General features: G+C 33.1%; 4 protein-coding genes across 5 annotated transcripts; 3 read left to right on the forward strand and 1 right to left on the reverse strand.

The window, feature by feature from the left end:
• Positions 1-3,104: 3,104 nt before the first annotated feature.
• On the forward strand, positions 3,105-7,401 carry LOC123199739 (ADP-ribosylation factor-like protein 8a). Its single transcript, XM_044614792.1, has 7 exons — positions 3,105-3,231; positions 3,330-3,508; positions 5,075-5,156; positions 5,256-5,288; positions 5,417-5,538; positions 6,735-6,896; positions 7,070-7,401. Exons 2-7 carry the CDS (start codon positions 3,471-3,473, stop codon positions 7,185-7,187), a joined length of 555 nt encoding a protein of 184 aa, XP_044470727.1. The 5' UTR covers positions 3,105-3,231; positions 3,330-3,470; the 3' UTR covers positions 7,188-7,401.
• A 6,011-nt stretch (positions 7,402-13,412) lies between these two features.
• LOC123199737 (pentatricopeptide repeat-containing protein At5g67570, chloroplastic) lies at positions 13,413-19,174 on the forward strand. The gene is made up of 9 exons (XM_044614789.1): positions 13,413-13,990; positions 14,082-14,273; positions 14,755-14,836; positions 14,953-15,144; positions 15,232-15,345; positions 15,642-15,735; positions 15,813-15,970; positions 17,214-17,651; positions 18,169-19,174. The coding sequence occupies exons 1-9, from the start codon at positions 13,440-13,442 to the stop codon at positions 18,982-18,984; spliced, it is 2,637 nt and encodes an 878-aa protein (XP_044470724.1). The 5' UTR covers positions 13,413-13,439; the 3' UTR covers positions 18,985-19,174.
• Positions 19,175-19,311: 137 nt separating this feature from the next.
• Positions 19,312-20,289, forward strand: LOC123199740 (50S ribosomal protein L7/L12-like). The gene has a single exon (XM_044614793.1). It carries the CDS (start codon positions 19,541-19,543, stop codon positions 20,057-20,059), a length of 519 nt encoding a protein of 172 aa, XP_044470728.1. The 5' UTR covers positions 19,312-19,540; the 3' UTR covers positions 20,060-20,289.
• Positions 20,290-22,034: 1,745 nt separating this feature from the next.
• On the reverse strand, positions 22,035-26,673 carry LOC123199738 (telomere repeat-binding factor 2-like). 2 transcript variants are annotated; one of them, XM_044614790.1, is made up of 7 exons: positions 26,507-26,673; positions 25,763-25,931; positions 25,248-25,552; positions 24,715-24,799; positions 24,013-24,096; positions 23,033-23,407; positions 22,035-22,312 (listed from the first exon to the last, which is right to left on the reverse strand). In XM_044614790.1, the coding sequence occupies exons 2-6, from the start codon at positions 25,910-25,912 to the stop codon at positions 23,054-23,056; spliced, it is 978 nt and encodes a 325-aa protein (XP_044470725.1). In that variant the 5' UTR covers positions 25,913-25,931; positions 26,507-26,673; the 3' UTR covers positions 22,035-22,312; positions 23,033-23,053. The 2 variants fall into 2 exon arrangements, with proteins under 2 accessions (XP_044470725.1, XP_044470726.1); XM_044614791.1 differs by having other exon boundaries at positions 23,033-23,404; positions 26,507-26,671.
• Positions 26,674-27,942: the final 1,269 nt, after the last annotated feature.

Raw genomic sequence — 27,942 nt, forward strand, 5'->3', positions numbered from 1 at the left:
GGTTCGAATAAGCTCAAAATGAGCCAACTTGAGAGAGCTCGAGCCAATGTTTTCGAGCTTGAGCCGAGCTCGAGCTTAATTGTCAAAGTTTGTAAATTAAAATTTTTGATACAAAACGACGTCGTTTTGACTAATATGTATTAAAACAACGTCGTTTTAATAACGAATACTCGAATTCAAAACGAATCGAATTGAACTCGAAAGAGTTCGAGCTCGAGCATAATGAGCTCGAGCTATATTATTATTAAGTCGAGCTAAGCTCGAGCTCGGTTCGATTCGAATCCAACTCTAGCATCCCCAAACTCTTACTTGTTAAATTTTAAAAACTCAAATACCTAATTATTAGCTATTAAAGTTAACAGAATCAATTAATTTCATTATAAATTATCAATTTACCATTTTTAACATTTATGTATATATACTTATAGAAAATAAAATTTTATTGAAGAAGTGTATTATTTAGAAAAATGACATTTTCCCCCCTATCCTAGAGTTTCATTTTTTTTTCAAAATTTTCATCTTAAGCCACCCCTCAAAGTTGGAAATATCGCACTTGCACCCCTGTCTTCCACCATTTTCTCCATTCATCTCTGACAACTTCTTCATTCATCTCCGGTATTTGAGTTTTCAAAACTTTGTAGGTGAGAGGAAGGATTGCACAAAACCTTGGGTGGGAATAAGTCTTTGACCTTTGGGTTAATGTTCTTAACGGAACGCATGTTTCTTTATTGATACGGTGTGGTTTGAGTAATACGTACCGTATCATTCACAAATAGAATGCATGCCATGAAGAGTTGAGGTATTTCTTCAAAGAGTAAAGAAAGAGCAACTGGTTCACCTTCTGGTGCTCTGAAGAGAAGGAAATCAACAGCGACAAATAAAATCCGATAGCTCTAAGGTTTGTTCCTAGGTAACGGTTATATTATTTTTCGGTTAATGGTTCAGATCTCACATAAAAGTCGGCAACAGTTGCTAGATGTTTTTCTTTTGTTTTCAATATAAAGGTTTGTAAATGTATGGTTTGTTAGTGTGAGAAATAAAATAAGATTTTCCCTTCTCTGCTTGCATGCATATAACTCAGTATAGTAGATTGTAAAGGTGTTAAAGTATGGTGAATCTGAACGGAGTTAGCTCCGATTTGAAAGTTGGCTTGACTTGATTTGATTTGATTTAAATTCATCTAATTTGAATATAAACTAAGTTTAAGTTAAAAAATTCGTCTCAAATAAAAACTAAGTTGAACTCGAGTTATAAAAAGTTCGATTCAATTTAACTCGCAAGCTAGATAGATAGGTCAATTCAGTTTGAACTTAACTTGTGACTTGATTTGAATTATGTTAAATAATTATTAAACAACGTCATTTTATCAATAATCTTCGAATTCAAACCATGAATTTAACTCATATATTTGAACCATGAATTTCAATCATAAATTTGAGTCAAACTTGAATCGAATAATTTTTATTCAAACCACCGTTAATATTAGCTCAATGAATTTGAATCAAACTATTTTTCATTAGATTAATCTTAATCAAAAAGATGTTTAAACTTAATTCAATTTGTATTTATCCCTAGTTAAATGACCAGTCTGTGGCCAAACTTGACTCTCATAATTTTGTTACGAAAAAGGGATTGTGTCTCACCCAATACAACTTATTAAAATTATTTCAAAATTATAAAAGAATTAATTAAAAATTAAAAAATATTTAAAAATTATAATTTGATAGACCGATTTGTAAAAGTATACAAGCGGATCTATTAAAATTCATGGGAATATGACCTAGGGGCCATGACCGTGTCCCAAACTTTGTATTGTATTTGGGAAAAGGACTATTTTCCACCCAAATTTTAGCCCAATCTCAAAGCTATACCCATAGGAGATGAAAAATTCAAACTTTTACCCATGAACAAACTATCATCCAAAATTTCAGTTAAAGACAGAGGTAAAATAGTTATTTTATCTATAAACTTTGAACTTCAAAATTTTTATCATTTCCCCCTCTAGGTTTAAAAACTAATATTTCAACCCATCCTCAAAGTTTGAAAAGTTTAGATTTCACCCTTAGGGTTTGCTTCTTTCTCCGGCCACCATCAACGACTGACTCTTTCAACTAATCTCTCTTATCCGGCTACAAAAGATGACGAAGGACGAACCTTCGTCATCCAGATCTGGAAGAATAGACGAAAAACGACGCTTTATTGTCATGTATAAACAACGCGATGAGCGACGATAGATGACGAAGTGTCGTTGGGTCATGTGACGAGGAGATCTTTGTCTCTTTATTGCACCATCACTTTCCACCAGGAGAAGGAGAAGGTTGGAGTTAATTCCGAAGACGACGTCGGAAGATGAAGTTGAAGAGTGGGGGGTGAAACTGTCGTTTTTGAAAGTTATGGGAGGCGGTTGCATTTTGAAAAATATGGAAACCCTAGGCTTGGGGGTAAAAATATTACTTTTCAAAATTTAAAAACTTTAGGTAAAAGTGAAATGTTAGTTTCTAAAATCTAAGGGAGATAAAAAATAATAAACTTTATAACTTTTAATATAAATAGTAAAATAACTATTTTGACACTCTCTTTAACAAAAAAAATTAACAAAAATTTGGTCATAAATGAGAGTGAATTTTTCATCTTTTATGAGTGTAACTTTGAGATTAAACTAAAATTTGGATGAAAAATAGTTCTTTTCTCTTTGTGTTTTGATCGAGCTGACCCAACGCATGAGCTGCACCCTGGCCTAAGCCACTACCAACTTTAACTACAAGTCACCAATATAATTAATTTTGTATATATCTCTTTCTTAGTACTTTATTAATATCCCTTTCAACACGTGAAATAATGAGTGTGGGTCATTGCTTCCGAGTTCAGTCGTTTTCACATGACGCCTTTGTCACAGCTGGCTTTACCACTTAAAAAGGTCTCGAGCATCGTCCATATTTAACCCAACATCCAATCATTACCTCCCACGTTTCAGCGACATCTTACTATTCTCACCATGATTGGTCCGTTCTTTTTTACTCCTATCAAATGACCGTGGGTCCAACTCGGTCGGCCTTTTCGAAATTTCGAAAATTTCCTCCTACGTGTGGAATCTTCTCCTCTTAGTTACGCAAACGAACGCACACTCTTGCTAAACTAACGCCACCAGAAAAATCAGGACCGTTTAAAGAAAATCCAGTCAGCACTGCCACGTTGGATTCACTTGAGATAAACGGTCAAATTCTGTAACAGGTTTGATTTTCCTCTAATTTGAATCACCCAAATAATTACTCCCGATTTAACTGCTTGGTCATCGCAGCGTTGAAAGAATTACTTCCATATTCTGTCAGTTTGTGGTTGGTAGGGATACGGGCAAATCAGTAGACGCAACGCCAACGAAGGTTCGTCTCCAGAAGAGTCCAACTGAGGACAACAGTCAGAGGCTTAGATCTCTTTATCCCTTTGTCTTGTGATTTTCTGATAATCAAAAAATGGGATTGTTGGAAGCGTTTCTGAATTGGCTCCGCAGGTTACGACGTTGAATTCTTCTTTTTATGTTTTGTTAATGGAGTTTTTAATTGCAATGCTAATGTCAGTGTTAATAATTAGATACTTATATTAGAAGTGGAAGCTCACTTTTTATGTTTAATTATTCTTCGTATTTTATTTGAGCAAGTGCTTTTGGTTTATAGCAACGCTGGTGATAATTATTTTTTTTTTCTTGGTTCTTCAATACGCTTGCTTTTTTTTGAATTTTTTTTTCCAGGATATCAAACAGAATTTCCTTTTTAAAATCCTTTTTTCAAATGAATGTGGTTGTTAGTTTTGCTATTGGCCAAAGAACGTGTAATTTGTTGTTATGTTTATTGGATTTAACTTTTAAATTTTTTAACCTAAATTGAATATACGTTGTAGTGGAATGGCTTTGAAGATGATATGTCAGTTAATAGACAGGGAAAGAGATTTAACTGACACAAAACATCAAATGGTAGGAATAATTTAGAAGCAAAAAGGGTCAGTTATTGACTTGCACTTCCAGCAGAGAGGTTGCTACAATCATTTTCAATATTTGATATGTAATCTTGGAAATAGCAATTTAAGGGACTGACAGTTAGGAAACCAGGTTATGAAAATTTTGTATTATTAAAGTCTTAACATGAATAAGTTTGATTAAACAGGTTCTTTTAGCATTATATGACATGTTCAAGAAAATGCTGTATTCAATATCTAACAAATGTTTATGGAATACAAAGGTTTCATTTTGTTCTGTCTAGGTGGATGAAAAGATTCTACGTTGGTTGTTATGATAGATATTAAATTAACTTATTAACATTTTTTTAAGGTTCATCCTGATTTATGTATAGTTTGTTAAAACATGTTTTTAAGTTAGTTCTTTTCATGTTAGAAAAATTTGCTGTAGTGTTGATGGTGAATTTCCACCTGAAGTTATTTCACAAAGAAATGGTAGAAGGAAACTGATTTGCATGACTGCTTTCTATGACGTGCAGTTGTTACATCTATTTTTACTGCTTCTCTGATCTGAAATATAACAAACATGCTTATTGTGCTTAATAATGAATTATGGCTTTTGCCTGAAAAGTTAACATTTATATATATACTTGTATTTTAGTTTGTATAATGGCAATGCATGCATCAATGCATATATTATACAATTTTGGATAACAATGGGAAACAGAATTCATTCTGATGATTGCAATACAGCCCAAGAATTTGGAAGAGGAAATAGTAAAATACAATGTTATTTAGATGAATGGGTTGCGTAGGGGAATTATAAGTTTTAATTAAGCTTACAAGTTCTTACCTCTGTAAGTGGCCTTGTTGTTTGAACTAGAAACTGTTTACTTTTTGTGCGAAATTGCTTTAACTAGGGTGTATGTAATAAAATTTTTTGAGTGAATACTGCTGATTTTGAGGATACCATTTTTTTACAAAGTTTTTTCAGTTTTCCTTTTCACACCTGGTCTGACATTCGGGCTAATATTTTCCCTTTTTTTGGTTTTACCATTTTCTTTTTCTTGTTGACAATGGGCCATGCTCACATTACGATGTCATTTTACTCTGTTTGTGGTTGCAGCCTCTTTTTTAAACAGGAAATAGAGCTGTCCCTGATTGGACTTCAGAATGCTGGAAAGACCTCACTTGTAAATGTTGTTGCTGTAAGTGCATAGTAATGGAAATTATGTTACTGTGTGTGTTTCTTTTTCCTTTTTCCAAGACTAATGCACAAAAAATTTCCTTTATTATCTTGTTTGTAGACTGGTGGATACAGTGAGGACATGATCCCTACGGTGAGTAATGCCTTATTCTGGCTACTTATTATGCTAAAAAATAAAAATTTTCACATTTTATTTCTATGCATTCAATGTTCTTTAACTTTTAGAGGCAACATTAAGACCATTAATGTCATAATTTTCAGGTGGGATTCAATATGAGAAAAGTAACAAAAGGAAAAGTTACAATCAAGCTATGGGATCTTGGAGGTCAACCAAGGTTCCGCAGTATGTGGGAGAGATACTGTCGTGCAGTTTCTGCTATTGTGTAAGGACTTAATTCCTTATTTCAACTATTTTGTAGGTTAACTGTCTACTCTTATTTTTACTGTAGCCAATTCTTCTAGTTCACACTTTTTCCTTTTTGTTCCCTTCAAATGCTACATTTTTGCTGAATTTTTGGGCTTACCATGGTTCTGAGCTGGACGTTAGAGTTGTACTTGTTATTATTTCTTTTTTCTCTTCTTCTTGCCTAAATTCTTTATAGGGGTAAAATTTATTTGTGCTTGTTTTTTGGCACAATTATCATTCATGTTACAGAGAGATTTACAAGTTCAACAGAATTTGTTTTATGTTGTCATCAGTCATGATGAGAGGTTCATTTTTCCTGCTATCAGTTTTAAGCACCTTGTTTGATTTTTAAGAATCTATTTACTTGTAAAATATATTATATCAGTATTTCAATAGTTAATTAAGATATTGAGAGAGGGAATTCAGAACGTGAATGCATCTATTATTGTTTGTTAATATGGTTGACTTCTTTCTTCCTCTATGAGTTCTGTGCAAAACAGTGTTCTTGATCATTGTTTTTTGATTCATAAAACTCTTGACGTTTTATGAAAGAATGGATCAAAGCTTGGAAACTGTGATTATTGTTTGCTAGAGATTAAACAAGTTTCAATTTACACTGAAGCTAGTATGGTTTTGACTGGATAAGTGGAAACTTTACATATTTGGGTGGAGAGTTATCAAATTTTGATTTACACTGCTTAGTCATCATTCTGTCAATTTAGATATAGGAGAAAGCTAAGCTAATGCACCTGAAGCTGGGGAAAAAAATGTGTTTTTTGCATTGTACTGATTGAACTGATAATCACTCGAGCCTCAGTGAGCTCTTCCATTCTGAAAGCTGTTTCCTCCCATGAATTACTTTTAATATACTGAATTACTGATGGGACAAGCAGCCTTGTTTCGAAAGATATTCTATGGAAAATTTACTAGTCACAATTTGTATCAATGAGATTACCAACTGGTGACACTTCTGGAATCGTGGAAAGAATAGATGCATGAGTGAATTTTCTCACTTAGACTGAACCTTTTCTGTCAGTCAAATGTGAGGCAACCAGGTCGAATGAAACTGAATGCTACAATTCTCTCTAAATTTTATTCAGCATTGAAACAAGTCAATCAATATTTAACTTTATGTCAATTAAGGAAGCTGTTACAACCTGAACTTTCCTGCAGTTATGTGGTTGATGCTGCTGATCCTGAAAACCTGAGCATCTCGAGGAGTGAACTTCATGATTTGCTTAGTAAACCCTCCCTTAATGGCATCCCTTTGCTGGTGCTAGGGAACAAGATTGACAAGCCAGGAGTTTTATCTAAAGAGGCATTGACTGATCAAATGTAAGAAGCTTTTCTTTTTTCTGCTTTGGTAATGAGAATTTTTAGGAGTAAAATTACAAAGATAATGAACAGTGGTGAATGATTAAAATTTTAAGAGAATTTTCAATATCATATCATCTTTTCAAAAGTATAATTTGCAACATTTAGGGACTAAACAGGAATTAAATGTACAGGGGATTGAGATCAATTGTTGACAGAGAAGTTTGCTGCTTTATGATCTCATGCAAGAACTCGACAAACATCGACTCCGTTATTGATTGGCTTGTGAAGCATTCCAAATCAATGAGCTGAAAAGGCCTAGCATTCTTTCATTCTTTTTTGTGCCTTTCTGTGTGATAATTCCAGAAGGGTGAGTTTCCTGGTTGTTAAATTATTGTCTCTTTCCTCAGGAGCTGTTGTGTACTGTATATTAGATATATTATTCCTAATTATTGGCTTTGTTGAGGGTAGAGCTTGTATGAGGCATTTAGGTAATGCATTTGAAAAGTTTAATTTTGTTTCTTAAGTGGTTTTCAAGTTTTTTTTGCCTTTTTGTTAGTAATTCCAATCAAGGTTTTACAGACGCTCGAACTTAGACTTTCTTCTTAAAAGTTTTAATGTTTTATCAATTTTACTAATGTTTGATATATCGGTTTTCATGTTAGTGTTAGGATTTCAAGTGCAAAATATGAGACTTGGATCTTATATTAGAAAGTAAAGGCAACTAGTATAGGTTTTATATGACATTGGGCTCTTCCATCTCAATAGTTAGCTTTTGAGATGTGGTTCTCCTAAAGTTCTTATTATTTGGTATCAAAGCTATCCCCATATCTCCCGATTGCAGTCATGCGATGCAGGTTATGACATTAGCATTTTAGTGTTTGCCTGAAGCTAACAAGGAGCTAGTGCACAGTCAGCTCGTGTAGGTGTTATGGTTGCGCAGTGTGGTGGGATATTAGGATTCCAAGTGTAAGGTATGAAACTTGAATCTTACATTAGAAAGTATAAACAACTAGTGTAAGACTTATATGACTTTAGACCCTCCTATCTTAATAACTGGTTTTTTAAATGTAATTCTCTTAAAGTTCGTATCAGTTTATTGTTTTATAGTCAGCCGCTGCAACAAAGTTGCATTGCTAAAAGTAAAAAAGTCTTCCAAATGTGATAGACTACTATAATACCATTTGAATTTTAACGTCAGTTTGACATTAATTGTAATATTATTGAACTTTACCCTCATTTTCATTTTTATACATCCGACAAAACCTTTAAATATATTGAGAAATATTATATGTATATATTTTTAGTATATAATTTGAATATATGAATGATGTTTTATTATGTGACTGAGTATTATTGTATCTTTAATTCTAAATTATCTAATTACATAATGATATATCATTTGTGTACATAAATTATGTATTAAAAATATGTGCATATAGTTTATTCAAATATACCTGGCCTAGCTATTCCCATTCTTCAATTTGTCCATGTTATTACTTTCAATACCTTCCTTATTCATACCACCATCCCACTCCATAAATTAATTAATTTTACAATCGTAGGAGGGTTTACATGATTTTAACCAATGCTCCAGTGAATATATAAATATAGCAGACAATCCAAATAATGTTCATTCTACTTTCATTTCTAGCTTTATATAAACCCTAGCATCATCCTTCATCGGTTTACTCTCATTTCCAGTAAGATTTCTAGCAAACTTTCACTGAAAAATCATGAAATCTAGCAAGAATTTCATTTGACTTCAGGTATGTAACTGTATTTTTCAGTTGCTTATTGTTTTTATTAATGATTGATATGAATCTTAAGGTAGATTTTGTTTGAAGTCTAAAGAGTCAGTTGATAAGAGTGCTCTGACCTAATAAATGTATTTTTGTCTGAGTAATGTTATATGTATAAACACTTCTTGTTAACATATCTATACAAGAAAATGTAACAATACGTGATTATATTATTTTAAAGTTAAAGTTAAAAGAATAAGTAAAGAATCACATCACTTAATCATATGTTGTCATTTTAGTATGTATAAATAAATAATAAGATTTCTTTGTATATGTAGTTTTATTCATTTAAGCCTAGTGGACATAAGTGTAATTTATCATATTATTGTTGAAAATAGGGGTTAAGCAATTTTACATATTTCACATTATAGGGGTTATATGATATTTTTTGTTGTATGGGTTGTGGTGGTATATTTGATGACAAAGCGGCTAAGATGATAAACCCTAAAAATTTACATGTGTAAAAAGTGGCTATATGTGGAAGGAGATGTAATTAACTAAAATAACTACTTATTTTTTTGTTTTTTATACATATATAACTACTTTTTTCTACTATACATATATAATTATTTTTTAGTCTGACTCACTTTTTAGTTTGACTTTTCTTTTAAAAGGAAATGAGTCTTCGATAAAAAACAATAGTGATACAAAGTTGTGGTCCACTTCCAACAACATTCTAATAGAAAAAACAAAAGAAAGTGGTTAAAATATTAACTAATTAAAATTATAAAAACTGTGAAAAAATAAAGTCAAAAACAATTTAAAAAATTAAATTTAAAATTTTAATAATTAATAATTTCAAATTGGTTGGTTGTTAGTTAACCAATTTTTATCAAATAAATTGGGGGTCGACGCTAATTTTTTAAATAAAAAATTAGCGTCGGCCAACCAATTATTAAATATTAAAAATGGTTGGTCGGCCAGCCAATCATCTGACCAACCAATTTTTGAAAAATTTAAAATTGGTGAAAATTTTTTTGCTATAACAAGGTGAATGATTTGCTTTATGGGTTGGCTAGATGGGTGAGTAAGTAATTTTTTGCCTTACTAGGTGAATGATTTTATTTTATAGATTGACTAGGTGAGTGAGGTTTATGTGTTGATTAGGTGACTATAAATACTGAGGGTATTTTGGATATTTTATATTTTAGGTTATATATGTATAATAGAAAAAAAATGGCTCTATATATATAGGGCTGGACTCAAACCGAGCCCGTTCGAGCTCAAGCTCGAGCTCAGCTTGAATGAGCCAACCTTACACGAGTTCGGTCGAGCTCGAGTTACTCATCAAAATTTTTAATTAAAAATTTTGATACAAAACGATGTCGTTTTGACCAATATATATTAAAACGATGTCGTTTTTGTCCAATATATATTAAAACGATATCGTTTTAATAACAAAAAATAAATCGAATCGAGTTTGAGTTTGACGTTCACGAGCTCGATGAGCTCGAGCTCAGTTATATATAAACTGAGTTGAACTCGAGCTTGACTCGGCTTGAATTCAACTATATCCTAATATAAAAGGTTTAAAAAAAGATTATTTTAATTAATATCCTAATAGAGGGTTAAATGCTACTATTATTTAAATTCTATGTATTTTTAATGAATCGAATTTAGGGATGACTACAAATATAATAAACAGTTTTTTTTCTTGGTGCAATTGATCAAAATGTTTAAAGTAGTATTTTTTGTTAGATACCGAGGACAATGGACATAAACGGATAACAATATGAGGACATATATTGGAAAATAAAGAGTGGTGATTATCGAATAATATTCAACATGCTAAGAATTACTGGAGTCAATAACCTCTCATTGGGTATAAACTAGGGATAGCAATTTGGACCCGACTTTAGGGGCCTCGACCCTCTCTGACCCTAACGGGGAGGGGATTCTCCGATAAAAACGGGAAAAGGGGCGGGAAAGGAGAAGAAAAAAATCTCTGTAATTGGGGACGGGGATACATATGTCCCCGCCCCGCCCCTCCCCTCCCCATCCCCTAAATCTAATATATTAATATAATAATTTCTAAAATATTAAGTTCTAGAAATTTTTTTATTATAATTTATTAAAACTATAACTTTAATTTTACTAATTTCTAAACTATTAATCTAATATATTAAAAAAACCCTAGAATCTCATTATCATAAAATGCAAATGTACCAAATTAATTATATTTCAACTTCAAAACTTAATTAGAATTAAAATTTTGGGAGAATATGATTTATTTTATTTATTGAAATACATAAAGGAATTAAAATTTATATTTACGGGTATGGGGAGGGGATTTTTCCCCGCGGGGACGAGGAGGGGATGGAGAGGAGATTTTACTTTACGGGGAGGGGACGAGGATTATTTTTTATCCCCGTAACGAGGACGGGGTGAGGACAGGGATTGATATCCCCTACGGGGACGGGGACGGGGATTGGGATTGATATCCTCTACAGGGACGGGGACGGGGATTGATATCCCCTCCCCGGCCCTCCCCATTGCCATCCCTAGTATAAACCTTAAGCAGAAGTGCATGCACATAATTATAAAGGTTAAAAACTCTATCAATGAACTATGATATAAGATTTAAGATGATCATAATGTCTTATTTGTTAAAGTCTTAGCTAAAAATATGACATAATTGACCCATTCTTGCACTGAAAGAGGGAAAAATTATTCTTCATTTTCAATTCTTTTAGAAACTTTATGTCATGGTATGATTCAGAAAAAGTGGTGATTATTCAAGACTGTATGAAAAAGAAGAGTGTAATGTCAATATTGGTATTGATTTAAAGGATTTTGAAAAATTACCTAGTTTAGAGTTGTTGATTGCTAAAGATTGGGTCCGTGCAATTTGATCGCTTATATCACACCAAATATAAGATTTTATCATATTGCACCTTGTCTAATGGGATTCCACTAAGTTACATTTTTGTGTATGTACAATTTGAGCCAAATTATACTTAAAATAGTGTAATTTCAATTGTTAGAGTCATCGAAATCACACATGTTTTATGTGTTTTTTGGTGGGAAGTGCAATCCAACACTAGGTTTGGTTAGAAGGTTATAATTGTTATTTCACAATACTATCCAAATGTTTGGTTTTCACTAATAAAAAAATATATTGGTTATTTATTTATATTTTGTTACTTGTATTATTTTATATGATTTATTAATTAATAAAATATTCTAATAATAATATGATAAATAATACAAAATATAATTTGATTATCATTTTCACTGTATTAAAAAATTATTAAGGTAATTTTGATTCTATTAGAATTTTATATATACTTATTCATTTTTTAGGATTGAAATACTCTCACTTTTAATTAATATAACAATTAACATAAACAATATTTTACCATAGTTATATCCAAAGATATTTACTTTATTTTAATATTATTTTATTATATTTAACTAAATATCATAATTATTTACATCAAATATTTATAGCTAATCATATCAAAAATAATATATATTAGACTTGGCAAAAAGGTGCGTTGAGACGATGTGAGTGCGGTTAAAACGGGTATGGATGAGTATATGAATAATAATTTCTAAAATCTATACTAGATATGGGTCAAACTGTAGGATACTCGTTAATATTAATTTCTCATTATCTCTTTTTTGTTTGCATTATTTTAATGTATTTGTCTTAATTTAAAAAATTTTTTTAAGCACATTAGTATATCGTAGAGGAATGAAAATTTATCTTAAATTATAAAAATGTTTTTATAAATTTAAAGAATTTTAACATTAAACATGAAATGAATATTTATAATCTTCAACATAATAAATTCTTTCATTTTAGGGTGAATTTGAGTTTATTTTATATCAAAAGAAGGAAAAATATATGAAATTTGTATTTGGTATGTTGTAAGTTCGATGTTGAAGTGAAAAATGAAAATAAATAAACAAAAGGGTGATCCATCGGCATATTCGACCCACCCGTAAAAACTTATTATCCATGGATGCGAATCCAAAAATTCAAACTTATACCTGTATTTAGACAAATTACCAATGGATTACATGAATGCCCACTTGTTTAATTCTGTTTGGGTAATCACTGGTAATTTGAATCTATCGTTCGTGAATCAAATTTTAGTAATTGAAGTTACCATGAATCTATTATTAATCACCCTCTTGATATTTATATTTAGGGAAAAGGACAATTTCCCATTTAAGTTTTATTCTAATCTTAAAACATACCTGCAATAGTTGAAAACTTCAAATATTTATCTATGAATTAACTTCTATTAAAATTTTCTTTCAGAAGAATAGGTAAAATTATTATTTTCTTTTTAATCCCTAAAATCCTATGAATTTATAAATTTTTTTTAATTCGAAAAATTAACATTTTTCCTGTAAAATTAATTTTAAAAAGCGATATTTCCTCTCATTCAAATTTCCCTGTGAATTACAACCACTCTCTCCCTCCCAACGTTGGAAAATCATCGGGAATTTTGAATGGGGGTGAAAATGTATTTTTCTAAAATTAATCACAAGGAGAAAAATGTTAATTTTTTAAACTAAGAGAGAAAAATGTTATAATTTTTAAAGATTTTAGGGTTTAGACTCTAAAAGAAAATTTTAATAGGGATTAGCCTATGAATGAATATTTGTATTTTTTAACTGTTGTAAGTGTGTTTTTGAGATTACACTAAAACTTTGGTGGGGCATAGTTCTCTTCCCTTATATTTATAAGAATTGGACGATATTACAGAGCTGAAACCCAAAACCTTAGCCATATTTTGCTTCTCCCGCCATGGAAGCGCAACCAGTGCCTCTTCAATTCCCGACACCCGCACAATTTGAACCCAACCTCCATAAAATCAAACAAAGGCTTCTTAAAAATGGAGTCTTCCCCACCCCCAAAATCCTCAGAACTCTTTACAAAAAAGAACTTCAAAAACATAAACGCAAACAAGCCAAAATCCAATCCCAATCCCTAACCCCACCACTCACACAGTCCCAACAACAAGCCCTGGCGGAAGAACAACACTTCCATGCTATCAAACGCGAGTACAAGCACTTCACCAGATCCCTAGCTGCAAAAACCGGGGACCCACATATAGGAAAGCCCTGGGAGAGAATTGAGAGGCTCAGGTTCAGAGAGCTCGCCTCGGAAAGCAAAGAGTTTGTTGGGCATAACTTGAAAAAAGAGAATTTGAGAGAATTGAAGGAAATGTTTGAGAAAGATTTGAAATGGGTTCTTGATAACGACATTGAAGTGGAACCAGAGAGTGAAACTCGAATGTGGAACCCGGAAAAACGGTGGCGTAATGAGGCTGAGGCTATTCGAATTCTTGTTGACAGGTTTTGAGTTGGATCTCATGGTTAATGTCTAACTATGTATTGTGGTTCTTATCATAATCTTTATCTGTTTTGGTTTTGTTGGTGGTCTTAGGTTGAGCGAAAGAGAAATTACTTTGAAGAATTGGAAGTTTGTGAGGATAATGAAGCAGTCAGGATTGTTGTTTACAGAGGGCCAGTTGCTGAAGATTGTACAGGGGCTTGGAGATAAGGGAGGTTGGAGACAGGCCATGTCTGTTGTTGAATGGGTTTATAAACGTAAGGAGATGAAACATTCAAAAAGCAGGTATAATTTGGTTATTTATGTTGGTCCACAACTATTAGTTATTTGTGTTAGTATTTGTTGTTCTAAATTATGTCTAAATGAACACTGAAAGGTGACATTTTGAGACACAGTGTAAAAATGAAGTATAGCTATTTTTTGTGAAACTTCAACGGAACTGATTGTTAAGCATAAAATTTTTAGTCAAGTAAGTGGTTTTTCAGTCTGTAAATATTTGTACTTGTCAACACTAGAGAGAATAGATGTAAAGGCTCAACATGGAGTTTGTTGCTTTGTTGATGCAAGCACTGTTTTTTAATCTGTAAATTGTACTCAGATTCTGGGGCAGTGGTTTTGTGGTTGACTTTTATTAACTAGCTCACTGCACTAATTGCATTTGCATGGTTTTATCTATAAATTATTGTGACTATTTATATATGCTTGAAAATATGTCTACTTTCAAGTGTTGCCCTGTTATCATGCAAGAATTTAATTGCATTTGCAGGTTTGTTTACACAAAACTTTTGGCAGTTCTTGGAAAGGCTAGGAGGCCACAGGAAACGCTTCGCACTTTCAATCTGATGCTTGTAATCTTCTGCTAGTTTTGTTACTTCATACATTTAATATATCTAATTAATTGAATTGTTTTTTTTAAGTATGTCTACAGTGTTACTAAATTGAATCTCACACTCTTGTCATTCAGGAAGATTGCAATATATATCCTGATATGGCTGCATATCATAGTGCTGCAGTTACACTTGGTCAAGCTGGTTTTCTGAAAGAATTGATTAAATTAATTGAGTGCATGAGGCTGAATACTTCCAAACGAGTTAAAAGTATGCGCCGCAAGAATTGGGATCCCATCCGTGAACCTGATATAGTTGTATATAATGCTGTAAGGGAGTATTACTACGTTTTGACTCATTTCACTTTCATTGGTACAGAACTGAATTAATTCATTATCAACCAAATTGCATTTCAGGTATTGAATGCGTGTGTTCCTTCTCATCAGTGGAAGGGTGTGTTTTGGGTCTTCAAGCAGTTGAGGAAGAGTGGTCTGAAACCTAATGGAGCAACATATGGACTTGCTATGGAGGTAAACACTGAGTCCATCTTTCTTAATTAAAAAGTGATCTCTCAAGTTTATTGTTTGATTTTATTTGTAAAGTGATTTCTACTTTTGATAGTTGTATGCTCTAATATATTGTTTAATTTTAAGCATGAAGAAATTGCTGCAAATTAGACATTACATTAATTTTATTGAAGCTGTTTGCACTTGCAATTCATGGAAAAATTAGGATTGGTCAGTGTCTTGAAAGACTTTCTAATTGCAAAATATTGTTTATCAAAATATATTTGTATTCAAGTCTTACAGGAGGTACTTCTTGAAAGGTAATGCTGCAATCTGGAAAATATGACCTTGTACACGAGTTCTTTAGGAAAATGAAGAAAAGTGGAGAAGGCCTAAGGGCACCTGCATACAGAGGTAGCTTTCTGTCTTCCTTTTCTTGGACAGCCATTGATATTTGGTTGCTCATACCAGTTTAATTTGTGTTTTTCTAGTTCTTGTCAAAGCTTTTTGGGAGGAAGGTAAAATTAATGAAGCTGTGGAAGCAGTCAGGGATATGGAACAAAGGGGAGTTGTTGGAACTGCTAGCGTGTACTATGAGCTTGCTTGCTGCCTTTGCAATAGTGGGAGGTGGCAGGAGGCTATGGTTGTGGTGAGTTTCTTTGTCTTTCTACAAAGCTTGGTTTTATTGTGATCATTATTTGGTTTCCTTTATATTCGTGAAGGTTTTAGTTATGAATATTACTCTGGCATCACTGACATTATCTATAACTGCTGTCCTTTTCCTTTTTAATCTGATTTCTTCATGTATAGTTTAGAGCAGTTCCTCTTTCTTTATTTCTTTTGTTTCCTCATTTTTCCAGGTAGGTAAAAGAAGTGTGTTTCCCAGTAGAAATCACACTAATCATACTTAATCAGATATTTATCATCAATATTGAAATACAATCTTGTAAGCTTATACTTGTAACTGCTTTAGTTAAAAAGGATATTATGTGATCTCTTTTTTTAATAAGAAATGACGAAAATATATTATATTAATAAAAAGAGAGGTCACACCATGTGGACCAATTAGAACAATAACAAAGTAAAATGATATACAGATTTCTGTTGCTGACCGTGCACATGAGATAAAAAGATCGCTGTACTTAATACAACCCACAGCTGCAAACCTCTTCTGAAGATTAACAAAAAAGAATGACATGTCCTGGTATTCCTTTGATGAGGCCCAAGGGAAGCAGAAAACTTAGGGTAAAAGATTTAGAAGACATCATTTTAGTGAAATTTCCAGCACTGAGTACCACAGTTACTATTAGTATTAGTTTCAGTATTACTGACAGAAATATATGGTAAAGAAACGGCTATAGTTGTAGCAGGTTTCTTTCTGGGGAAGAAATAGCATGTTTCTTTTTGTGGCAGAGATGTAGGACCCATGTGGAATGAGAATCATCCTGATGTTGCTTGTTTGGTTATTTGTATTTCGGTGGTTTACCCATGCTCTACTGATGCTGGATCTTAGTAAATGTGAACAATTGACAATAGAATACATTATCAGTAATATGACACATACAAAATTGGGTTCCCAACTTTATATGTGTAGTAATACCCCTACATTATTTCATGGAGATTTTTGTAAGTTCATTGAGAAAGAATGCCTGCCAGATGGATTAATCGATGATTTAGTTTAGCATTGATAGTTGTATCTTCTACTTATGCTAGACATGCATAAAAGTGACTGAATGCAAGAATAACTGTCAGAAGTAACACTTACTCATTTTACTTGCGGTTTGAGTTTTTTCATCCAACAGTCATTTGTGGCCTCTATATGCATTGTGTAATTGATATTGACTGTAGATCTGGAACATTCAACTTTCTTTAAGTCTAAGACATGCCTGCAGGTTGAGAAGATGAAAAGAATTCATCATAGAAAACCTCTAGAAATTACCTTCACTGGCCTAATAATGTCTTCCTTGGATGGAGGATATGTTGATGACTGCATATCTATATATAAACACATGAAAGAGCATTGTGAACCCAATATAGGGACTGTAAATACCATGCTTAAAGTTTATGGCCAGAATGATATGTTTTCTGAAGCTAAGGAGTTATTTGAAGAGACTATGAGAGCTGATTCTGGTTGTTCCATGCCTTCCGGGAGTAATGAAACGTCCCTTAAACCCGACAGTTACACTTATATCTCAATGCTTGAGGCATCTGCTAGTGCACACCAATGGGAATACTTTGAATATGTGTACAAGGGAATGGCTCTCTCTGGGTATCAGTTAGATCAAACTAAAAGTGCCTGGCTACTTGTTGAAGCATCCAGAGCTGGGAAAGTAAGTTTTGTCTTCTTTCTTCTTGAAATAGTTTTCTTTTCTTCTTTCTGGTAGAAATATTAATTGTAGCAGTTCTATTCGGGCCTTTTTCTAAAATGATGAAATTCTATTCCACCTGGCACCAAAAAGGAAAGGAAGATATGTATCTTGATTTCTTTCTCTAGTTATATTAGTTGTGCTGCATGTGAATTTCCTCATGAACAAATTCTTGGAAATATCAAGAACTTGCTTGACTTTCATGGTACCATTTTTCATTTTGATTTAATGATCAAATTCAGGAAATTATGTTAAATATTATTTCAATTTGAGATTGTTAACTGCAGTGGAAACCACTCTGAGGCAGCCACTGAATACTTACGAGCTTTCATTTTAGAGCAACAGTTTTAATAGGCTACGTGGCTTGATGTTTCATTTAGGATTTTCATATTATCAGTTGTGTTCTCATCTTATATGTTGTCAGATTGTACTCAAAGAGGAATGGAGAATTGTAGTTAAGGTTGTTTTGTTTCCAATGTAGTGCCATCTCCTAGATCATGCTTTTGACACACTTTTGGAGGCCGGAGAAATACCTCATCAAATGTTCTTCACTGAAATGCTGATTCAAGCTACTGCTCAAAGTAATTATGAGAAAGCTGTCACCCTTGTCAACACCATGGCTCTTGCGCCATTCCAGGTTGGTGAAAGACAGTGGACTGACCTTTTTGAGAAAAATGGACACAGGATTGATCAGGAAACTTTAGAGAGATTGTTGAAAGCACTCAGTAATTGTGATGTAGCATCTGAAGTCACTGTCTCTAATTTGTCAAGATCATTGCATGCTCTTTGTGGATCTGGCAAACAGATACACTCATCAAATTCCACCTGTTGTGGTAGCCATGCCACAGATATTTCACCATCGGATGGCAGCAATAGCAGATTTGATTTCAACAGAACAGAAAAAGCACCAAGTTCATCCATAAGTATGACGGTTGAAAGTGCCAACGCGGGTGCTGACCCTTTTGTTCACAGAACTGAGGACGCAGCTGATAAATGTACCATTAACCACCACAGGAGGAACGGGGAGGATGTTGATACAGATGTGGTGACAAAGTCACCTACCCTCAGTTGTAGCAACAACCAACTATCTAGCGCATGCATTAGCCTGGACAGTTTTGCTGATGATGCAGCATCCAGTGCATACCTGGATAACGAGCTATCAAGTCTGTATCTTAACAGGCATTCCATAGAAAATGATGAGAGGGAACGTGAAATGCCAAGAAATAAAGTGGTTGATGCTCATGGTTCAAAGCTGCCTAATGCAGAGGAAATACTAGAAGCATGGAAGGAGAGCTGAAATAAAGATGGTATGTTCTTTCCCTTTGAACTTGGGCAGAAAGAGTGGGTGTGAATCAGTTTCACTTCATCTGGGTGAATGGAACTGCAACCGTAAATGACCATCCCAAAGATATTGATGAAATAGCATAATTTATGTCTGTACAAGATACTTTCATGTATATCAATGGTCGAGGTTTGTTGATGAACCAGACAACTTTTTGCCTTTGGAATTTAGTTACATATAAAAGTACAATCGGAAATTTAATGAGCGAAGAAAACATCAAACTGTCAATGAGAATATATTTTTGAGTATATAATTAAATATATAGATGATATATATTATTTTTAATTATGAATAAAGTAATAGATGCCCAGTAACACGAAGCATTAATCAGAAAACTAAATTCCTAATTAAGAGATTTAAAGTTCATAATTAAACTTTTTTTTTCCATTTCCCTCTATCTCTAAACCCTAATAGAACCCCCACCCTGAACCACTTCATGTGCTATTAAATCTATATCTTAGAACACTAAAACGCGGACAAACCCATATGCCGAATCTCGCCTTCCTCCACTATGTCCTCGGTAACCACGAAAATTTCCTACAAGTCCTTCACCAGGTTTATCGCGACACTAAAACTGACCCAACCAGTTTCCCCTTCTTGTTTTTGGTCTACCGCCGCTGAAACCCGAACTCAGAAGCTCGAACGCGTAGCCGACGAACTTCTAGACCTCACAAAGCTTGAACGATATGACTACTCAATCTTGTTCCGTCACAAGATGGGTCTCAACCGATATGGCCCAGCTCTGTACGGGCCTAGCTCGCCCGGAGCGGCAGCCGCTGGATCCGGCCCAGCTGAGGCCAAGGTCGCCGCGGAGAAGACGGTGTTTGATGTAAAACTTGAGAAGTTCGACGCGTCTGCTAAGATCAAGATAATAAAAGAGGTGAGAACGTTCACAGATTTGGGTTTGAAAGAAGCTAAAGATATGGTGGAGAAGGTGCCTGTTGTTGTCAAGAAAGGAGTCACCAAAGAAGAGGCCGATTCGATTGTTCAGAAACTTAAAGAGCTGGGCGCTACCGTGGTATTGGAATGAATTGTTTATTTTTAGTTGAGTGTGATTTTTGGTTTGATGTAGAATAATCATTGATCGTCTTAATGATATCAACCAAAAAAGAAAAAGAAAGAAAGAAAGAAAAGTGGAAAATTACTTATTTTCAGTAATGGAATTTTTTATGCGCCCTTTATAGTTTATTTGATACTTCATTTAGGACTCTTTTAATTTATGGGATACTTTGCAATTTAATTTAATTTAGTATTCTTTTATTTACTTTTCCATTGAGTTTAGAATTTCTCCTGACTAGTTTAAATAGGGTTTCAAATTTTTTGTTATTATAATTGGACATTTATTGATGGTTTGTGTTCAGACCTTATTATGTTATAGTTCCCACCTCAATCATCCTATTCTAGCCAAGCTGTTGAGACTTAATTGCATCATCTATTCTGCTATGTCAATTTTGTTGCTTACGTTTTGTTGGTTTAAAGGAGTAGCTGAATTTTGGTGCTTATTTATTTGTATTATATTTACAATAAAATTATGTGTACCCACTTTAAGTATATAAATGAGTATTATATATTTGATATGTGTTATCAAATGATTGGATGATTTTAAATTAAGGATAATGTAACACATAATTAAATGATGACATATCATGTGTACTAAAAAATGGATACACGTGACATTATATTTATGTGCGTTTAGAGTTGATAGTGTCTAGACAAACGAAATTTTGGGAGGAATTTGATTTGGGTTACTAATTTATATTGGTAGCTTAATTTGGGTTAGTATGTGATTAATGTTATCCTAATTACCTTTTGAAGTGGTGCCTTTTAGTGAGAAATGAACAATCCAAGAGTGGCTTCTTTTAGTTTTAAATGAGCACTTCATGGAGAAGTTTGGCATATATAATTAATGCTGGGGTTAGTTTTGCTAGTTGAAAGCTCTGTTTCTGGAAAATTCTTTCTTTGATTACCTTGGAACATAGTTTTGCTAAGGGGCTGCTTTCAAATTCTTCCCTAACGTTTGTTGTTTGATGCTTTGTTTGCATTCTTTAACTGCACTGATGTAGAATACTTTGTGATTGCAATAAGGTTGAGTACCCTGGTAAGAAAAAGGAGGTCATGACTTTGTAATTGCACCAGAGCTTGTGTTTAATCTAGAAATAAGATTGATTCATGTCATTCTGTAAGTTATCATCAGCTTATATGATCTGAAGCTAGAAGATACTACTTGGCTGTTGCCAGTTTGAATAAAGTCTTTATGGACATGCGGGGGTAAGAATAAGAAAAATGAATTTGAAAGATAAAATTCTTTTTGTTTTTTCTTCACATGATTTTTCATGAGAATAAAATGACTAACAAATTTCTAGACTGGGTATTGCTATATTGCTGTGAGTTTCTTGGTTTGCAAAACTGACCTTGAGCCAAAGAGGGAAAATGGGTTGAGGCAGAAAGACAGGCTATATTATTACTTAATAGAAACAATAAACCATATTTCAAAAGTGTGCCTTAAACTATGAATATGTGTTTGTTTAGGCATGGTGAGGGTCGCTTCAGTTAATGAGGTTAGTAACAGTCGCTTAATTTCAGTTTCAGTCCACAGGATCCCTGCATTCCAATCTAATTCTTCTTGGTTGGCTTTAGTTGCAGGCTAGATGTCTTAATTATATGGGCCATTTACACTCCATCTTATATGATTGAACAAAGTTTTTTCCGTTCTTTGGAAAGAAGGGAGGGCTTTTAGATTCTGGCACTTTTGTGACAATTGACAATAATAAAGAATTGAAAGAAATATATTATGAACTGACTAGTGTTATGTATTAAGATAATATGTAATCAAATATGATTTGATACACTTTAAAAAAAAAAAAATGTAATAAAAAATATATAAAAAAATTTTTAATTTTCAAAAATTCTTTTTAAAATTTTTAAAAATGCCATATTAATTAAAATTTTTATTATTTTATTATATTATTTTATAAAAAACGTGTCGTACATACTTATTTAATACATAATACAAAAAATTTGATTTTTGATATATGAAACAGTACATGATTAGACTACCATTCTCCTCATCACATAATATAATAGTTGGATTGTATATCCATCTCCACGCTAGACGCTGATTTTAATTTCTTTCACATGCCCCATCAATTTCAGGATTTACAAGCCTAACTTTATACATCACACAGGCACTATGACAATAGATTTTGAGCCCCGATGATGCTTTCAGTAAATTATTTGAGCTGCACCCTCATCTGTCTTCAAATCCATTTATGCATTGAATCATCTGCAAAAGTTTCAAGGACATCAATAAGATTGACAACTATTGATTAATATTCTGTCACCTACAAAAAAAAGAAGAGAGGTTAGCAAAACTGATTGAACATTAAAACTTCAGGGGAGGAGTAGTGACTCGAGTATTTGTCACATTTGTAAAACCTTTAATCTTCAACAAATGAATAATGGGGGCTCAGAATAATTAAAATAGCACACAGTGGTTTTAAAAATATGAAAACCAAGGGTGTTAGAAGTGACCTGCGGATACATGCTATCTTTCTTGGCTCTAGGTTTGAGAGTCAAATGTACCAGAGGAACGCATCAAGGAGAGATTTTTTTTAACAAAACATTTAAGACGCCTAAACTTAAAAGCTTACAGGTTAAGGCGGAAAATCTGCTATCAGTGTAGATATGAAGGAGTTTTGACTTTTAAAATCAGACCCGATAATTGTGAAGCCACGGTGACTATAGGTTCACAGAGACAATGAAAGTGAATAGAAAATTCAATAGCTAAAACCAAAGAGATTTTCAAAAGATTTATTTATGCATGCAAAATTGTATACCAAGTAAGGCATAAACCATTGTGAGACTCCGTCCAAGTCAACACCAACGCCTCTCACTGTACTCACCAGATTAATTACCCAAGACTCCAAGCAAGGGGTCAGGGTCCTCCAGATATGGCTTCTGCATATATGATTATCTATTGATAGTTTTTAATAGAGGCACTTACAATTGCAAAAACTGAAGGACTTCACCAGGCTCGAAGTGTCCTACATTTCAGTGCCTTCATTGCTGCTTGTGCAAATACTTGTGCTGCTTCGGCTTCGGCTTCCGCTTTCTCTGCCTCCCTAGCAGCCTCTTCAGCCTCTGCAATTGCAACTTCTGCCTCTGCTACCGCCTGTGCAGCAGCCGCAGCAGCCTGCTGTGCTGTCATGCCCCTCATCCTTGACAGATCCGCTTCAACCTGGGACTTGGTAAGAATCGTGATGTCTTTTTTATGTGGCTTGGGTGAAACCTTTCGTCTTCCCTCCAAGAGTAACTTGGGAGGCCTTTTTGCAACAGAAGCTGCTACACTGGGTGCAATACTGTACTTATGCTTTACCTGCTGAAACAAAGATAAAATAATCCCTAATTATATTGCATATAGTTTTCTTTTCAGTACATATCTCCCTACTTTTTATGATCCTAAGCTGACATGTACTTCACTTCCTGCCATGTAGACACATCCAAATTGGAACAACCAAATCTACATTTAAAGGTACCCATGAGAAAAGTAAAAATGTGTCTCTTTGGGCAATTTCCGTCTCTTTCATTGTTATGTTTCTCCACAGTTTATACTCAGTATTATCCATTCTAAGAATGTCATTGAGATATTTATAACCATTTTCTGCATGCAGCTCTTGAGGTATCTGTCATTGTGGACTCATGGTTGGGAAAAGAATCAGGCCAACAAATCACTTATACATTATAGACCTGCTGTGGTACCTTGGAAAATACAGATATCAACCATAATTTCATCGGCTTGGAGTCCACAGAAGTAACGATCAAGGAACGTCATGGGCATATCAATGTTTATCTAAATTTGGCCGAGTGTTTACCTTGATCAATTAATGTGAACTACAGTTTCACCATATTCAAGGCCATGGATCTTACAATCAGTGTGCATCATGGGATTATCACTTTTCATCTATTACTTGGCCAGGTGATTACCTTCATCAATGAGCCATTTGCTGTCATAAGCTTTAGTTTTGTTGTCAACAGCTTTCTGAGGTTTTCAGGTGCACAGTATTGCTTCTACAAAAGAAAATTAACAATGTCAAAATCAAATAAAACTATTCAAAAACAAAGATTTATACACCTAAGCAATTATTGGAAGTGCTCCGACATTTCCTTTCATTCCACTCTAAAATTGATCATTGAATGAGTGATACTCACGACAACTCTCACAAATACACAAAATTGCATGAAATTTGAAGAAAATGAAAATTTGATTAATGTTTTAACGGTCTCCAAAGCAGTATGATGTTGCTATTAAAATTTACATGAGTTTTCAGTCTTAGCTAGTTGGAAATAGTAACACTATAATGAATGAAGCAGCAATCAAGACCCTTTAAATATATATATTTAAAAGGATTGTAGAGAAAAAATTTCGATCTTACAATAGTTCTGTGTAGGTAGCATCAGTAATCCTGTTGTGGGGGAAATCTTTTGCAATATCTCTTTTTCTGGATAAGTAACCAATTTAAGAAAAGAAGTGGTATAATGGAGGAGATCATTTCAATAAAGAAATTGAAGAGAAAATCTTCACAATTTTAAGCAGTATAAGCACAAAAAAATTTCCTGCACTTCAATAAGTTTAGTATTTGTCTACGAACATGAAAGACTAGCAGAACTCATGCTCAGGTTTAATACCTCTATGTAATTAGCAATTGAAGCCTTATCAGAACCATGTGGCTCCTTCAATTTGGCAATTGCCTCTAATATAAGTTTGTCCAACCTACAATAAACAGACAAGTCGACAACAGAGTAAGTGAATAATCATGTATTATGCCACAGCAGGATAGCATGACTCATAGTGCAAGACTTTTATGGTCTACAAACAATTGAAAACATCCACTATTAATTAGTGAGAGACTTGCTTTTTTCCTGATATTTCTTAAAAAGTACTATGCAGAATATAAAATTGTTCAAATCATCTGACTTTTCAGGGGATTATTCTTAGTCACTCAAAGATTTAGAGTGCAAACTAGTGCACAATTGTAAAATCAGTAGGAACGCTAAAACTAATATAATGTTGTTAGAGTAAAACAACCATTCACTTCCATACTTTTCCAAGATAGAACCCCAGCTTAATAAGAATAACTTTTGAATAACATGCCATGCACATAACATCCAAGTTCATAAGAAAGCAAGAGCAATTCTACATATTGGTAAAGGATGTTAACCTTGCAACAGCTTCTTTGGAACCAGGGGGTCGGAATGTTCCTCCAGATATTGCTAGAGGCTTAGCATCAACAACTTCTTCATGATTCAGAGGTAAAGTGCTCAAAGCCATGGGATTATTATCAAGTTCAGGTGTCAGCTGAGTCTGACCATCATGCTTAGGGGTCATCTGAGTCTGAGCATCATGTTTAGAGGTCAGCAGAGCCCGAGCATCATGCTTGGGGGTCAGTGAAGTCTTTTTAAGTGCAAGCTTAGCCTTCTGCCTAGATCCCCATATAGCTGTGACATTTATATTTCTCCATTTATCCTACCGATGGAAATCATTACACAAATTACTATATCACAATGGACCATATAACTTTAGTATCAAACTCAGCACAGAGCCCTGCTTTCATGCATAAGGATGCAAAAAACAAAATTCTATTAAATGAGAAATACCAAATCATCTGATAAAGAAAAGATAAAATGCAGTTCCTTTCTCTAAAACTGAAAAGTACCTCTAAAGATTATTGCATACCTTGAGATCTACATTTGAACGTGACTGTAAAACAGCACTAAACTCAGGATCTGAAAGTATAGTTCGCCATTTGCCAGTCCCATGCTTAAGCACTCCAGCCTTGAGGGCTGCTTCTTCTTCGGCAGTCCACTTCTGCTTTGGCGCGCCCATCAGTCCCCTCACTAAACAACTGAATTCTTCCAACTCTTAGCACATCAACCAACTTATAAATAGCCAAACTCTTAATAAAATTAACGCCATTGAACCCCAAATATACTAACTGAAAGCAATCAAGGCACTAAGAGCTTAAACCAAAATCATCTTTCAATCTACATAAGAACCTTTTAAGCTAGTTTTGAAAGAAGGGAAACGATTATACACACAGCAAACAACTTCCCTGAATAAAACACGGCACAAATTTGTTATTTTGCACAATCCAAAGCAGAGAATTGAGGGCATAACACTGTAATAAGCATAATAAAATAATTTTCCCGGTAAATTTTGTAATCATGAGTAAAATCAGCTTAATCAAACTAATAACAACCACGAAATTCATTAAATTTACAAAATGAAGATGATTATTGCCAAAAAGCGGTGCAAAATCAGCTAAAGTAGGGAATTTATGTCTGGAATGGAAGAATGGTAGTTCTTCAGCAGCCTATTTGACATGAACAAGAGCAAAAATTCAGCGAAAACTCGTCCGTTTACATTGATAAACCTGATTCTAACAAAATCAACGAAATTAAGAGAAGATCATACACATACCAGAACTGACTCAATCGTGAATCAACGCATGACTACCGATGAAAGAGATTTCCGGTGAGTTTGTAGACGATGAGTACGACGAGATTTCAGACGTTGCTCAAATTTCCATTTTCTGACAATTTTTAAGCAAGAAAGAAAATAATGGAATTCACTGACGTGGTCTTCGTCCGTAGAAATACTCCCTTTATTATTTTTCCTTTTTAGAAAAAATCATTTTCTACCCAATTTGTTTATCAATTTAAATTAACCCAAAGATGTTATGTGCCTTTGAAATGAATAAAATTCAGATAATGACAATATGTTACCATTTTATTTCTAATTTAAAATCTATTAATCATCTATAGATATATAATTATTATTATCAAAATTGATACATATCGTAAATACGCAAATTTAATGAAAAATGTAAACGAAGGTGTAGTAACGTCTATTCCATACGATTCTTTTTTGTGTTAGATGTATGGTGATTCATGTGTGGGTTCAAGTATTATCACTGATAGTCGGAGATGGTGGTGAAAGAGAGTAAGAAAACAAACCTTAAATTTTAAGAGGAAAAATGTTATTTTTTAAAATTAAAAAATTTTAGACAAAAGTGAAGTTAGTTTTTATAACTTAGGAGGATAGGGAAAACTTAATAAAATTTATATTTTTTAATATTATTAATAAAATAATAATTTTACCCTTATTTCAAATAAAAATTAATGCATAGGTGAGATTTTAAATTTTTCAAATTCTATGGGTGTGCATTTGTTTTGGCATTAAAACTTTGGTAGAAAATACTCCTTTGACCTTAATGAAAAATGTAAACTAAGATGTAGTAACATAATCAATTGATTTATTTTACTGTAAAAAAAAAAGCATAATCAATTAAGAGTATATATACAAATTATTTGTACAACTTTATAAATATATATATATCATGATGTGATTGATAATTTTAAATTAAAGATAAAATAACACTTAATCATGTGATGATATGTAAATTTTTTTGATTATCGAAATCTCATCTGTATTGATTGGATAAATAAACTCATGATATAGTAATTGAATTTATAATCTTTATATCAAATAAGTTAAGATTTTATAAATGTGATAGAGATTTGAACTCAAACTTTTTCTTTAAAAATTTTAATATTTTACTATTTTTTTAACTTTTAGAATCCTATATAATAATATATAATTATTTATATATAAAATTGTATATATTATTTGTATATATAATTTTATCAAACAATTAATGTGGATGTTACATTTGGTTATATGATTGTATTTTCAACATTTGTAAAATTACCTATTTATTGAATTTTTAACTTTTCATTTTTTGGTAAGTGATTTTTAACAATTTTAATGTCAATGTCATGTTGTGTCAATATAAACAATTTTTCCACCCACCGAGGCATGTTCAACGACCCTTCTTAAGTCATTTATCATTAGAC

This window comes from Mangifera indica, chromosome 16 (assembly GCF_011075055.1).
Source record: "Mangifera indica cultivar Alphonso chromosome 16, CATAS_Mindica_2.1, whole genome shotgun sequence".
NCBI lineage: Eukaryota > Viridiplantae > Streptophyta > Magnoliopsida > Sapindales > Anacardiaceae > Mangifera > Mangifera indica.